The following is a 15399-nucleotide window of genomic DNA, read 5'->3' as shown; positions in this document are numbered from 1 at the left end:
TCTGATCAACAATATTTTTATAATTGTTATTGTGTGGTGGGGATACCTGGTATTCTTTTCTGTGACTTAACTGACCATCGTCCTGTGTTTTATCTTGCTGAAGTTGATGTAGGTTATGTAAAGCAGATACCTGGCTGGAGACATGCAAATTATCATTAATATTCAGAAAAGTTCATACATGATATTTACACCGAGAAATCAACAAGCTGTGAACACTCTTCCTAAGGTTCACGCCTCCCTGTGAGGAACCAACTGGACTGTGGTCATTACTGATACTATTCTATATATTTATTCACATTATTACATATTTATATTATAACTTAAATATGTCTCATATGTGTTTCTATGTAATGATGCTACTGGACACTGAATGTCCAACAGAAAATCTGATGACCAAAACAGATGTTGACCTGCTGGTGGCGCTAGATAAAAAGTCCAAATCAACAGTCAGTTAATGAAGTTGATCCTCTGGGACCAAGAATGTGTAGAAATGTTGATGTGAGTCCATCATCCATCCTTTAGTCCAGATCCAGTCCATGACTAAGACTAAAGTAGTGGACTGACCAACCACTGACATTAAAATCAGAGCCATGCTGCTAGTGAGGCTAAAAGAAAGGAGAAGAAGAGACAGTCATGTAGATGTGAACATCAGAGAAACACATCAAGGAGCTGAAATATGATCCTTCCTCCTCATGTGACTCCTTCCCCTCAGCTGACTCTCTCAGCAGCACACAGGTTTTTGTATTAGTCTTTTTCACTGTGTCCCAGCAGCTACTACTACATGTATGGGTCTGGAACTAAACTGTATGTAACAGGTAAGAAGAAACATTTCTTTTCCTTCACTTGTTTTATTGTAGAAGCTGAAATGTGTTTAAAGTCAGTTTATGCTGCTTCAGGCTTTACATGTTAGTTTTTTCCTCATTAGTAGAGAATTCATCCTGCAGCCATTGTTACATAAGAAAAGCTCAATCACTTCTGAAAACATGTTGAAATGTGACTGAACAACTAAAGTCATTCTTTCTTTCTGTAAATATTAGTGACGTTACAAACATTTAGGATTTGATCGTCTCAGTAATTCAGTTGAAAACAAGATGATATTTGATGTTCAACTATTTCACATTCTTTTCAAGTGTCTATCGATTGTATTGGATCATTTCTGAAAGTTAGAACCTTGTCAGATCTCATCGCTGTCACTTATTTTATATGATGTAAATGTGTCTTTAATTGATGATGTGTTAATAGAAAAAGAAAAAACACACAAGTGAATGTGATGTTAAATTAAATGAAGTTTTATCACCATCATCAGCATAAAGTATTTAAACATTTGAACATGACTGACACAAACTAACATGTTGATGTGTTTTATTAGTGATTAAAGTCTGTGCTCTTAAATGTGTCATATTCAATACATATTGTAATCAGTGAAATGACAAATGAACAACTGAAATACACAATTCAGGGATATTGAAATGATCTAAATAATTTATTTCTTTAACCAGAATGATCCCACTGAGACTGAGAAGCTCTTTTTAAAGGGAGTCCTGGTGAAAATAGACAGCAGCAAATACAAAACACAGTTAGAAAATGACACAGTTAAAAGACAAAGAAAAGACAAATGAAAAGAAGATGATTCAATTTACAAGCAGGTTATAAAAACTAGTGAATATTGTGGAGTCGGCCTCATGTCCTCTCAGTTTGGATTTAAAAGCTCTCAATGAAAAATGAAAAATATCATTTTATCTGTATCTTTGGTGAACAGTTCATGCTGCAATTAGAGTCTGACTTTTAATTCTTGAACCATTTGTTGTTTTTCTTGGAGGCTACATTTAACAGACTTATCTCCATGTTTGGCGTCAAAATGACGACATAGATTTTACTCCTTCATCATGTTTTTTTTTCCCTTGAAGCATCAACATTCACTTTCCCATCTTTTCTTAAATTTCCTTCCTTCTCAGTCACTTTTTCTCTTCTTGGACATTTTGGGATTAACTGTTGATATTTCCAATCACCACATCAGGTCACAACATTGACGTACATTATGGGAGATATAGTTCATGATAAACACTTTATTAGAATAATTATCAGATCATTAATATTGAGAATTACTCCTCATGCATATGTTGACGACCATATGTGTGTTAAGTTGTGGTGGGTCAAATAAAATGATGTGTCAGGACACATTCAGCCTTGAGTTTGACACATGTGATCTACAGTCCATAATATCCTACAATGAAAAGTAGTGTTGAATGTAGATGATGTTCAGGCTGATCTTCATTAACCAGTGAACGCACCGTTAATGATGAACCATGTGTTCAGGTTGTGGAGAAACAAATGCTGCTATCCAGATGACGTCTTATTGTGGAAGGCCTTTCTTATTTCACCAAGACAATGTCAAAGTGCATTCTGCACGTTTTCCAACAGCAAGGCTCCGTAGTAAAATACTGAGAACTGACCTGAAAACAGTTGGTGCATTATGATCAAAAAACAAGAAGAAAAACTAAGGAGGCCCTGAAAAACCAAAGCTTCTATCAAGTCATCATGGAAAATATTTCTCTTTCTAAACTACAACAGCAGTGAGTTGATAAAAGAAGACGTGATGAAACAAAGTCCACATGTTTCTGTCCAACTTCTTTGAAACGTGTTGTTGACTTCAAATTCAGAAGCAGAAAATAACGTCTTTCCATTAAAAGTTGAAATGATCCATGTAGTTTCCAGGATCAGACTGAATCCAGAGCAGAGCTGGAAGCTGCTGTTGACTGTGTGAATGTGTGTGTGCTGTCAAACTTCAGATGAGCAGGTAGTGAAGCCCGTGGTGAGCGTGTACCCAGCAGCATCCAGAGCCCACCTGGAGGGGAAGAGCTCTCTGCTGTGTCTGGCCTCACACATGTTTCCTCCTGAGGTCAAGTTCTCCTGGAAAAGACAGAAGGAGGGCGACTCTCTGAAGGAGCTGACCCCTGCTGAGGGAGAGCAGCTGGAGCTCAGAGAGTCGGGACGCAGAGCCTCCATCAGGCTGGTGGATAGAGATGATCTCGACACATATAAATACACCTGCTCTGTTGAGCACGAGTTGGACGCAGTGGAGTCCAATCAAGGTAATGAGAACTTGCTGACTTTGTCCAGCAGTGATACAGCTAAATTGTCCCTGCAGCTCCAAACATTTGACTCCTTTTCTATTTCAGAGGTTCCAGTTCCAGAAGCCTCCAATCCTCCAGAGAGAGAGCCAGCAGACCTGGCAGCTCTGCAGCAACATCACTGTAAGATCACCTGCTGCCTCTCTGCATGGACAGCTCCAATGTCCAATGAGGACACTAGAACAACTTTACAGGATCAATCTGACACTTGCACTAATTCATATCTGTGTGTGTGTGTCTGTCAGTGTCCTTCCAGTCTCAGTGCAGGGTGAAGCTGCTCTGTCTGCAGTACACAGTGCTGATAGTGAAGAGTCTGGTGTACTGCTGTGGACTCTCTCTGCTGATGAGCCTCACAAACAAGGGACCGTCCACCAGCTCCACACATGCTGACTGACTGTTTTCTGCTCCTCTTTTCTCTCCATCACATCTCATCACTTCATCTCATTCATCACTTTGATCAGTCTTCAGAAATGTTGTTGAAATGTTCTTCTTTGTAATCTGTATCTGTTCATTCACGTGTTGATTGTCGTCCTGTAAATAGAAACACATATATTCACATAGAAATCTGCTCTTAGAACGTGTTCATTCTCTAGTCGTCTAGTTTATTTCCACTTTTAACTGGGACTTGTATAACAATGAAAAAGAAGCTGAATCATCATCAGTTTCCAGCTGTTTCTTCTGCTCTTGTGTTTCTTTCTAATAAATGAAACCGACACAATCCCAGAGTCTGGTTTTCATCAACTGATTTTTATGTGTCTTAACAAAACAAGTCAAACACTTGAACTTTAGAGTTTGGACGTCAGTGAATAAAGTAACAAGCTGCTTCCAGTTCCTGGATGTGACGTCTATGAACCCTGTGAATGAAGCACAGACTGATGCACTGAGAGAAAATGAAGCTTGAAGAGAATTTCCATGAGAAATGTGTCTCAGTGGTTAATGAGGTCAACTCATGATACATTTAAAGTGATTGGGACGTTCAGACTTTTTCTTCCAACTAGAACTCAGTGAACTAATGAGACTGGAGGTGAACCAACATGGACGCCTGCTTCACAGCAACAGCATGACTTGTTTGTCTCATGGGTTTGTGTCTCTGTCTCACTGAGGCTTGTGTTCTGTTCTGATTAATGACAACACAACAACAGGAAGCATTATTGTTTCTAATAGAAGCTGAAAATCCTCTCACAGGATCAATTTAAACACTTTACAGGTAAAAACTTCTTTAAAGTTCTATTTATCAGAGAGGAGACATTTATGAGAGAATGGAAGATTTTAAACACAACACAATATAATAATCACAATCATGTAAATGTGTTTCTCTCTCAGATGAAGAACACAGGTGCTTCCTTTAAAGATTCTTTAACCAGAGCTGGTGGTTGAAACTGTCTTGTGTCATTAAAGTGAAAAGCCACAGCTAACGGTGTGGAGGCTGCAGAGCACAAACCCACACAGCCCGTCTGCTGCAGGAAGGAAGTCTGATTGGCTGTCAGCAGTTTGTTTTCTGTCCTAATAACCACTGAGAACAGATTGATATCGGCTGCTGAACACACTCATCACCTCCCCTCCCTTTCTCTTGTTTTCTGTAAACCTTTGTTCCTCTGAGCCTCCACCCACACAGAGATGAACTGAGTCCAATCACCACCTGAAGCTGGTGTCATGTTCAGGGTATTTATAGGTTTTCATGAATAAAGATGGACTTTACAGTTTGAAATAATCACTAAGTGCATTAATTAAATGTTATTTATTCACCAGAAACCTCTGTAATTAATGAGTGATTAGGATTCATCCACTAACAGGTCCAGTTAGAGGACCATGAACTTTCAGTGTTCAGCTCTCAAACAGTTGAGTTTCCACTGACACACTGACCTGCTGCTAATGAAACTATTTCATGACTGTTAATAAAACACATCCTTCATGTGATCAACATTCAAACATCAGCACTGACTCATCAAACTGATCATTGATAGTAGTTTTTATCCATCTTTTCTGCTCACATATTTGAAAAACACAGACCTGATTTTTGATCATTTTGAAATGAAGAAGCAAAGAGAAGCAGCGCCATCCTGTGGTGAATTACTGGAGGTACAAAATAATTGAGTCGCTGTATGTCTGTTAGTAGAGGGGATTCAGAGGAGCTGTCCAGTGCTGAAGTTGTGAACCTCAACAAGTCTGGTTAAAGTTTGGAAGCAGTTTTCAAATGGGTGAAGGAACCATGTTCATCTGTAGAAATAACACTACATACCACAGGACCACAGCGCCATCATCGTGTCCAGGAAGGAGACACAGACTGTCTTTTAGAGATGAATGGACTGTTGTACGAGGAGTTCAAATCACTCCCAGCAGCAAAGGACCATGTGAAGGAAATGGAGGAAACAGGTACAAAAATGTCATCATCTCATCCTCTACTACTGCTTATCCTCACTAGGGTCATGGATGTTGCTGGAGCCTATCCCAGCTGTCATCGGTCTGTCTATCTCAGGGCCAACACGGAGACAAACAACCATTCACATTCACACTCACACCGAGGGTCTGTTTAGGGTGACCAATTGGCTGAACGACCATGTCTTTGGAGGTGGGCCATAGGGGTGCCTCCACAGGGCTCAGCCCGACCCGGGCAGAGAGGTGGGCCCCACACCTAATTGTGAAGTGTCCAACCACCCAGGCTGAAGGGACACAAGGGACGGCACCCCCACAGACAGACAGGACCAGCCCCCAGCGTGGCAGGACCCCACCAGGAAACACTGGAGAATTAAAGGACGGAAACAGAAACAAGTGGTAAGGAGTAGGAAAAATAAATGAATAAAAATTTAAATAAATGTGAAATAACATAAAGTAAATGACTTAAAACACTGTTTATCCAACACAAATATAAAAGTAATTAAATAAGTAACAAGAGGAGTTGAATAAAAGTATTAAAATGAGCCATGTAAAACACTAATGACACAAATAAAAAGAGTCATGATAAAATATGATGAATAGAATTGACAAGAATTAAAATCAGTAATGTGATTAAATGAAAAAGAATTAAGGAGAAATAAAGTCATGTAAAAGCCTGATTAAAAAGACGAGTGTTGAGCCTCTTTTTAAAAGTATCAACAGTCTCTGAGGCCCTGAGCTTCTCCAGCTGTTCCACAGTGTGACGACCCCTCCCTCTTCTGGTCGTCATGATTGTTTTTCTGCAGGCTCATTGCAGGTATATGGGTGGAGCTGAAGAACCAAGTCACATGCACCTGGGCAACCTGCCCCAGGGTGTTTAGCTGACTCTTCATTCTCACTCTCTCTCTCTGATCACCTGCTTGGTTTGTGTTTGTGTTTCTTTGTTTTAAACATCAACACATTTCATTTACATACATACATTGCATACATTACTGACCTTACTGATATCGTTATTATGATGATTTGAGTTGTATTTATAAATACATTTTCACTTAAATTACTTTAAACGTGTGTGGTCTCCCCCTTTGTGTTGCTCTCGGAGCCAGGGCTGTGACAACAGTCGGGGCCATAATAACTAAATGCTGCCTCCCCGTGTGTCTTAGATAGAACTTGTGGTTGGTTAAAAGGCCGGTGCTGGAAGACCTCAGAGTTCACAAGGGTTAAAGGGTAAAAATAAGTCAGACAAATAAGAAGGCCCAAGACCGTTAAGACATTTAAAAACTACTAAAAGAACCCTAAAATCAATGCAAAGATTTTAAAAGTGGTGTCACGTGTTCCCGCCCTCTGGTCCTCATCAGTCATGATCCAGACGACAAGAGATAAAAGCATCAGCACCTCCGTGTTACCCTGAGAGAGAAACGGGCGACTCTGGCTGTATTCTTAAGGTGGTAAAAACCTATCTTTGTTATGTTTTTAATATGAGGAGTGAAAGTCAACTCAGACTCAAAAATCACGCCCAGGTTCTTTACAGATTGTCAAAGGTTAAAATCCTGTAGTTTTGGTAAAAGTTTCTCTCTCTGGTGTTCAGGACCAATGACTTAAACCTCTGTTTTGTCCTGGTTGAGCTGCAGGAATGTACAGCTGCGTATCATGGTCATAACTATGGAAGTTGATGCCGTGTCACCTGATAACGTCCCCAAGTGCTTCTTCTTATTTATGATCTTATTGTTAATGGTTTTCATTGTTTCTCTAAAAATGAAAGAAAATGTCAGAGACACAACTATTCAGTTTCTACCACAGGATGGCGCTGCTTCTCTTTGCTTCATTTCAGAGCTGATCAGGTCTGTTTATCAAACATGTCAGAGCAGGAAATCTCTTCTAACTGACCAGAATCTCTCAGAGTCACTGAGCTTTGATTCTGCTTTTAGGAGTTGAAGTCAAACATTTAATCTTCTGCTTTCGTTTGACAAACTCCTCCTGTTCGTCCTGAGAGATGTTGATATATATTACATATTATACACGAAAGCTGATCTGAGAAGGATTTTAGTGTCTCATCTCTTTAAATGTTAAATGTACAAACTAAATGTTTTCAGGAAAACAGTCCTTTAATAGAAGAGTATTACAGAGAACAGTCTGTCTTACTAAAGTCACCACCAACCTGATTGTGTTTGTGGGAACATGAATGTTTTTTAGTCTTTCTGCATCATGTGACCCAGATTTTTTTCATCTGCTGTCAGATTGAAATCAAGACCATGAAAGGACACAGCAGCTTGATCTGAGCTGTCAATCATCAGCAGCCGTCTCATCTGTGGGCTGCAGGGGCTGATGGGAGCTTTGAGGACCTGCTAGAAACCACGTGGCCTCGTCTCATGTCACAGCTCGTCCTTGTTGGGCCTCAGCTGCATCAGAGCTCCACTTCTCCCCAGGTTCACCAGAGGATACACCACCACACAAAATGCTTTTCCTCCCAGCTGCTGCTCTGTGCTGTCTGTGTTCAGGTGAGTGTTTCCAACAAACTCCACCTTTAACAAACACTGTCTCACTAACCTTCATCTATCTGTCTGTGTCTCTACAGCCCTGGTTGCCATGGCAGCAGATCTGACCCAGGACCAGTTAACATGGACCAGGAGAGTTGGTCAAACAGTCTCCTTCAGATGTGAAGGAACTGGCCAGTGTGGTAGTGATTATATAGGCTGGTACCAGAAGAAAGAAACATTCAGATTGATTCTTTATATTGATGAAAGCAATGGTTACATTGATAAAGGTTACGGTCATCCCCAGGAAGACGATTTCTCAACTGTGAATAAACAGAACAACTGGGAGTTGGAGATAAAGAAAGTTAAAGTCCATCATTCAGCCTCCTACTACTGCGCCTGTTGGAAGGATGTTCCCCACAGTGAGAAATGATGCGAGCAGCCTGAACAAAAACCAACAGATGAACAGATGTCAAACAGTGTTTGTGACAGGAAGAGAGCAGTAAACCACAGCCCAGGTTCACATATTTCACCTCCATCTCAGACAGAGTCCCAAACATACTGAGCTGAGGGAGATTCTTCTTTCCTGAGATCACTATTTATTTGACATCAGATTTATTCATGTTGTTAGCAGATATTTCAACAGTTAGAAAAAAGATGAAAAGAACACAGAGAAGAAGAAAGAGCAAAAATACAAAGTCAATCAAAAAAATTCAATGAAAGAGCAAAAGAACACAAAGATATTTAATAGATATTGAACAGAATGAATGATTTCAGACAAATGTTCCAGATGTAGATGAAGCTCCTCTGCTTCATCTACATCTTGATGTAACGTCTTACTCTAATCTGACCACTTATTTCCAGTTATCTAACGTGTTACTATTTCCAAGCCACTTATCAGATTAAAGTTATTTATATTAGTTACTGTCCGTTACTATTTTTCCCATTTTATATTTTACCTTTCTTTTATCCACGTCACATATGTGACAACTCTCCTTTTCCACATGATGACAGCTCACTAATACCACAGTAACACACATGTAAACACAACAGAGGGAAGAGAGAGATGCAAGTTTTTGAGCTGGAAATAAAGCTGGAGTAGAGGTGCAGCTTAGAGGCCACAGGGTCAGAGGTGAACCTCTCTGATTTGCTCCAAGGCACTGGACAAAAATAAAAAACTTAAAAATCTCTGAGTCTAGACTTTGGAGCACAATCAGTAATTTGGGGAGAGTGGAGGAAGTTTGTTGTATAGGAAATGAAAACGATAACAAGAAAAAGATATGTTGCAATATAACATAAATATAAAGAAACAATAAAGTGGAATTGTGCATGTGGACATAGACTCCAGTCTCCCTGCCACCATCCAGTGGACAAGAGGTCACAGAAAATGAATGAATGTTTCCAATGAAATGAACTTTTAGTGGTGTGATGGTCAGTAGTGATTAAAGACAGGAAGAAGGTTCTGGGTTTGAATCCATAGGCTGACTGGAGCCTTTGTGTGTGTTTGTATGACAGCTATGTTTAAAACAATCTAAACGTGTCTGATAAGAAAGAAATCAAAAAAGAAAAGTTAGTCTTTTGCTGCCCCTGTCTCACCTTCCATGGAAAGAGTTGCTGGCAGGCTCTGTGGTAAGGACAGTCCCTGATATCAGTGGCAGATGCTACACAGTAAAAAACATAGTGTCAATTTAACTCTTATAGAGTTGAATTTAACTCTGTTTCAGATCAAATTTACTCTTTAGAATGAATTCTACTCAATTCAGTGTCAAAACTAACAATGAAATGAGAACAAATATTCAACACTGAGCTTTGTTCTGTAGTAATATGATAACACTTTATAGATAATTTTACTCCAAATTCAGTTATTAAAATGACACTCTACAGTGTAATAATGTTTCATTTTATCTCTCCAGTGTTATTTTATTTTATTATATCTAGGTGCTATACTACTGAATTGATTTGATCTAACTTATCAAATTGAAATAAAAGACAGACAAACAAGGTTACAGTAACAACTTGCTTTAAATACGGTCGCATTTTCATCACAAATCTGTTATGGTTCAAAAGTTATTTGACATGAAGAAAGTCATTTGTATCTTGGAATAACAACTCTTTAGTCTGCAGGTTGATTTCTTGTGGTGTGACACAAGGATCAATTTTGGGCTCTAATACGGCATCTGTTATCAAGAAAAATCCTCATCAATCTTTATCAACCATGATCTATCCTTACATCTCATACTACAATGCTGTTTGTGTTTGTACTTTTACGAGCCCCCTCAGTGGTATTAAATTATGAATAATAAAATTAATCATTGTGCAAAAATGATAACACTCTCCAACAGAGTCTCTAGCTCCACCTCACTGTTTCAATCCCCATGTATTCTGCCCATTTTCAACGTACATTTTCTGCAAATATATGTTTTCATGTATCAATCCATCCACAAGCTACTTCCAACCTGTTTTCACTCTACATACCAGTTCAATTCCCAAATACATCGATACTTTTTTTAAATTTTATTTTTAGAACTCACAATTTTCATTAAGATACAGGGGTCCCCATTATTAGAACTCCTTACCAGCTCCCATTAGAGAAAGTAACAGTGCACATTCAAGAAGCAAACAATACATCTTTTATTGGACCAATTTTGCAAATACAAATTCGTAATCCATCCATTTCCATAATATTTAATTTTATCTGGGAAAATGCAGTGCAACTACTCACTAACGCCACCAAATTGGACGTTCTTAGTTTGGTGAACTGGTTGAAAAAACTGTTAAACAGATACCGGAGGTCGTCCACAGCGGTGCGACCACACCACGGTTTTCAGAGGTTTATGAGGGTAAATATAGTACAAATGTGGCTGTTTACATGAAATATCTAAAGAGTAATGCATGTTTACAGACTGAAGTCATTTACTGAAATGTGTATGTGTTAGCGGTTGGCAGAGAAACAGACGATGAGACACCCAACGGTTGTCAAGTAGCAGGACGTCGTCAATGCTGTTTGTGCTACGGGAAAAATGCACAAGTTAATAACGTTATGTATTACAACTCTACATTCAGCTTTCATTGTGAAGTTCTGACCTGTGAATGTGTGTTTGCTGTGAATTTGTGGGCCCTTTGTGGTTTAGGGTCAAGCCACTGTAGTTAATTCTTTGTACTCTGTTGTTGCCTATAAGGACATTTTGTTACACTCTAGCAGTCTGTACTGGACTGTAGGACATATTTTAATACTCTGTTGTAATAGGATAATTACTCAAGACTAAACTAGACTAAACAGAGTTACAGTAAGCGTCCCAGTGTACCAGGCACAGTGTGGTGTCGCTGATTTTTGTTTTTGACTAGTACTGTAGACACAGTTGAAGACTCTCAGTCAGTTTTAGTTCTAAACTTGCATCATTGATTTCATCTAAACACCATATTCTTCTGTTCAGAAATAAAGACCCCAGAAGATATTTCTGTGTCCTGTGCTGGTTCAGTTTAGCTTGGCTACATATGTATCCTTTTTCTTTATCACTTGTCCTTTTTTATGTGGCTGCTATTGCATTGATTGTTAAAGCTGAATTTTGTTTAGGAGGGCCACCTGACAAGCGCATATAGGGTCTTTTGTTTCCTCCTGCGCATTCCCACCTCAAACTTCACATTATTTTCTCTTCTCAATGTATGTGCTTTGCAATGATATTGATCTGCTCGATATACATTTTACTTGCGTGCTATAAATGAAAATAAATGAATACGTTTTTTTTTTAAATAAATAAATAAATGACACCATAGTCAGACAGAGAAGCTGGTTCAGGGACAGGCTGCTGTCTCTGTCCTGCTCCATGGACACGTTGAGGAGGACGTTTGTCCTTCAGGACATAAGACTCTACAGCGCCTCCCTGTGAGGAACCAACTGGACTGTGGTCATTACTGATACTATTCTATATATTTATTCACATTATTACATATTTATGTCATAACTTAAACATGTCTCATATGTGTTTCTATGTAATGATGCTACTGGACACTGAATGTCCAACAGAAAATCTGATGACCAAAACAGATGTTGACCTGCTGGTGGCGCTAGATAAAAAGTCCAAATCAACAGTCAGTTAATGAAGTTGATCCTCTGAGACCAAGAATGTGTAGAAATGTTGATGTGAGTCCATCATCCATCCTTTAGTCCAGATCCAGTCCATGACTAAGACTAAAGTAGTGGACTGACCAACCACTGACATTAACATCAGAGCCATGCTGCTAGTGAGGCTAAAAGAAAGGAGAAGAAGAGACAGTCATGTAGATGTGAACATCAGAGAAACACATCAAGGAGCTGAAATATGATCCTTCCTCCTCATGTGACTCCTTCCCCTCAGCTGACTCTCTCAGCAGCACACAGGTTTTTGTATTAGTCTTTTTCACTGTGTGGCAGCGGCAAGGGCTACGGCATCTTTGGCTCTGGAACTAAACTGTATGTAACAGGTAAGAACAAACATTTCTTTTCCTTCACTTGTTTTATTGTAGAAGCTGAAATGTGTTTAAAGTCAGTTTGTGCTGCTTCAGGCTTTACATGTTAGTTTTTTCCTCATTAGTAGAGAATTCATCCTGCAGCCATTGTTCCATAAGAAAAGCTCAATCATTTCTGAAAACATGTTGAAATGTGACAGAACAACTAAAGTCATTCTTTCTTTCTGTAAAAATTAGTGACGTTACAAACATTTAGGATTTGATCGTCTCAGTAATTCTGTTGAAAACAAGATGATATTTGATGTTCAACTATTTCACATTCTTTTCAAGTGTCTATCGATTGTATTGGATCATTTCTGAAAGTTAGAACCTTGTCAGATCTAATCGCTGTCACTTATTTTATATGATGTAAATGTGTCTTTAATTGATGATGTGTTAATAGAAAAAGAAAAAACACAAAGTGAATGTGATGTTAAATTAAATGAAGTTTTATCACCATCATCAGCATAAAGTATTTAAACATTTGAACATGACTGACACAAACTAACATGTTGATGTGTTTTATTAGTGATTAAAGTCTGTGCTCTTAAATGTGTCATATTCAATACATATTGTAATCACTGAAATAACAAATGAACAACTGAAAAACACAATTCAGGGATTTGGAAATGATGTAAATAATTTATTCCTTTAACCAGAATGAACCCACTGAGACTGAGAAGCTCTTTTTAAAGGGAGTCCTGGTGAAAATAGACAGCAGCAAATACAAAACACAGTTAGAAAATGACACAGTTAAAAGACAAAGAAAAGACAAATGAAAAGAAGATGATTCAATTTACAAGCAGGTTATAAAAACTAGTGAATATTGTGGAGTCGGCCTCATGTCCTCTCAGTTTGGATTTAAAAGCTCTCAATGAAAAATGAAAAATATCATTTTATCTGTATCTTTGGTGAACAGTTCATGCTGCAATTAGAGTCTGACTTTTAATTCTTGAACCATTTGTTGTTTTTCTTGGAGGCTACATTTAACAGACTTATCTCCATGTCTGGCGTCAAAATGACGACGTAGATTTTACTCCTTCATCATGTTTTTTTTCCTTGAAGCACCAACATTCACTTTCCCATCTTTTCTTAAATTTCCTTCCTTCTGAGTCAGTTTTTCTCTTCTTGGACATTTTGGGATTAACTGTTGATATTTCCAATCACCACATCAGGTCACAACATTGACGTACATTATGGGAGATATAGTTAATGATAAACACTTTATTAGAATAATTATCAGATCATTAATATTGAGAATTACTCCTCATGCATATGTTGACGACCATATGTGTGTTAAGTTGTGGTGGGTCAAATAAAATGATGTGTCAGGACACATTCAGCCTTGAGTTTGACACATGTGATCTACAGTCCATAATATCCTACAATGAAAAGCAGTGTTGAATGTAGATGATGTTCAGGCTGATCTTCATTAACCAGTGAATGCACCGTTAATGATGAACCATGTGTTCAGGTTGTGGAGAAACAAATGCTGCTATCCAGATGACGTCTTATTGTGGAAGGCCTTTCTTATTTCACCAAGACAATGTCAAAGTGCATTCTGCACGTTTTCCACCAGCAAGGCTCCGTAGTAAAAGACTGAGAACTGACCTGAAAACAGTTGGTGCATTATGATCAAAAAACAAGAAGAAAAACTAAGGAGGCCCTGAAAAACCAAAGCTTCTATCAAGTCATCATGGAAAATATTTCTCTTTCTAAACTACAACAGCAGTGAGTTGATAAAAGAAGACGTGATGAAACACAGTCCACATGTTTCTGTTCAACTTCTTTGAAACGTGTTGTTGGCTTCAAGTTCAGAACCAGAAAATAATGTCTTTCCATTAAAAGTTGAAATGATCCATGTAGTTTCCAGGATCAGACTGAATCCAGAGCAGAGCTGGAAGCTGCTGTTGACTGTGTGAATGTGTGTGTGCTGTCAAACTTCAGATGAGCAGGTAGTGAAGCCCGTGGTGAGCGTGTACCCAGCAGCTTCCAGAGCCCACCTGGAGGGGAAGAGCTCTCTGCTGTGTCTGGCCTCACACATGTTTCCTCCTGAGGTCAAGTTCTCCTGGAAAAGACAGAAGGAGGGCGGCTCTCTGGAGGAGCTGACCCCTGCTGAGGGAGATCAGCTGGAGCTCAGAGAGTCGGGACGCAGAGCCTCCATCAAGCTGGTGGATAGAGATGATTACTACACATATAAATACACCTGCTCCGTGGAGCACGAGGGAGGCACAGTGGAGGCCAAAGCACTACAAGGTAATGAGAACTCTGTGACTGTGTCCAGCAGTGATGCAGACAATCTCTCACTGCAGCTCTAAACATTTGACTCCTTTTCTGTTTCAGAGGTTCCTCATGTCTCTCAGTACAAAGTGAAGCTGCTCTGTCTGCAGTACACAGTGCTGATAGTGAAGAGTCTGGTGTACTGCTGTGGACTCTCTCTGCTGATGATCCTCAGAAACAAGGGACCGTCCACCAGCTCCACACATGCTGACTGACTGTTTTCTGCTCCTCTTTTCTCTCCATCACATCTCATCACTTCATCTCATTCATCACTTTGATCAGTCTTCAGAAATGTTGTTGAAATGTTCTTCTTTGTAATCTGTATCTGTTCATTCACGTGTTGATTGTCGTCCTGTAAATAGAAACACATATATTCACATAGAAATCTGCTCTTAGAACGTGTTCATTCTCTAGTCGTCTAGTTTATTTCCACTTTTAACTGGGACTTGTATAATAATGAAAATGAAGCTGAATCATCATCAGTTTCCAGCTGTTTCTTCTGCTCTTGTGTTTCTTTCTAATAAATGCAGACTCCACCAGGCTGCTCTTTAGTTTCACTGGAACACACTCAATAAACACGAGAAACCGACACAATCCCAGAGTCTGGTTTTCATCAACTGATTTTTATGTGTCTTAACAAAACAAGTCAAACACTT

The 15399-nt window shown here is 39.0% G+C and overlaps 2 protein-coding genes across 2 annotated transcripts; both read left to right on the top strand.

The window, feature by feature from the left end:
* Window positions 1–781: 781 nt before the first annotated feature.
* LOC125010618 (immunoglobulin lambda-1 light chain-like) lies at window positions 782–3525 on the top strand. Its single transcript, XM_047589385.1, has 4 exons — window positions 782–815; window positions 2790–3092; window positions 3180–3254; window positions 3377–3525. Exons 1-4 carry the CDS (start codon window positions 782–784, stop codon window positions 3523–3525), a joined length of 561 nt encoding a protein of 186 aa, XP_047445341.1.
* A 4434-nt stretch (window positions 3526–7959) lies between these two features.
* Window positions 7960–15055, top strand: LOC125011036 (immunoglobulin lambda-1 light chain-like). The gene is made up of 6 exons (XM_047590026.1): window positions 7960–8002; window positions 8080–8390; window positions 10881–10886; window positions 12397–12439; window positions 14411–14719; window positions 14807–15055. Exons 1-6 carry the CDS (start codon window positions 7960–7962, stop codon window positions 14956–14958), a joined length of 864 nt encoding a protein of 287 aa, XP_047445982.1. The 3' UTR covers window positions 14959–15055.
* The last annotated feature ends 344 nt before the right edge of the window (window positions 15056–15399 follow it).

The sequence above is a fragment of the Mugil cephalus genome, chromosome 7 (genome assembly GCF_022458985.1).
Source record: "Mugil cephalus isolate CIBA_MC_2020 chromosome 7, CIBA_Mcephalus_1.1, whole genome shotgun sequence".
In the NCBI taxonomy this organism is placed as follows: domain Eukaryota; kingdom Metazoa; phylum Chordata; class Actinopteri; order Mugiliformes; family Mugilidae; genus Mugil; species Mugil cephalus.
This window is presented reverse-complemented; position numbering and strand designations above follow the sequence as displayed.

Excerpts from the sequence above, each read along its gene's own strand:
- LOC125010618 (XM_047589385.1), top strand. The coding sequence starts at position 782 with ATGTATGGGTCTGGAACTAAACTGTATGTAACAG. Across the intron at positions 816-2,789 it reads AACTAAACTGTATGTAACAG|ATGAGCAGGTAGTGAAGCCC; the intron begins GTAAGAAGAAAC and ends GTCAAACTTCAG. Across the intron at positions 3,255-3,376 it reads AGCTCTGCAGCAACATCACT|TGTCCTTCCAGTCTCAGTGC; the intron begins GTAAGATCACCT and ends TGTGTCTGTCAG.
- LOC125011036 (XM_047590026.1), top strand. The coding sequence starts at position 7,960 with ATGCTTTTCCTCCCAGCTGCTGCTCTGTGCTGTCTGTGTTCAG. Across the intron at positions 8,003-8,079 it reads TCTGTGCTGTCTGTGTTCAG|CCCTGGTTGCCATGGCAGCA; the intron begins GTGAGTGTTTCC and ends GTGTCTCTACAG. Across the intron at positions 14,720-14,806 it reads GGAGGCCAAAGCACTACAAG|AGGTTCCTCATGTCTCTCAG; the intron begins GTAATGAGAACT and ends TTTCTGTTTCAG.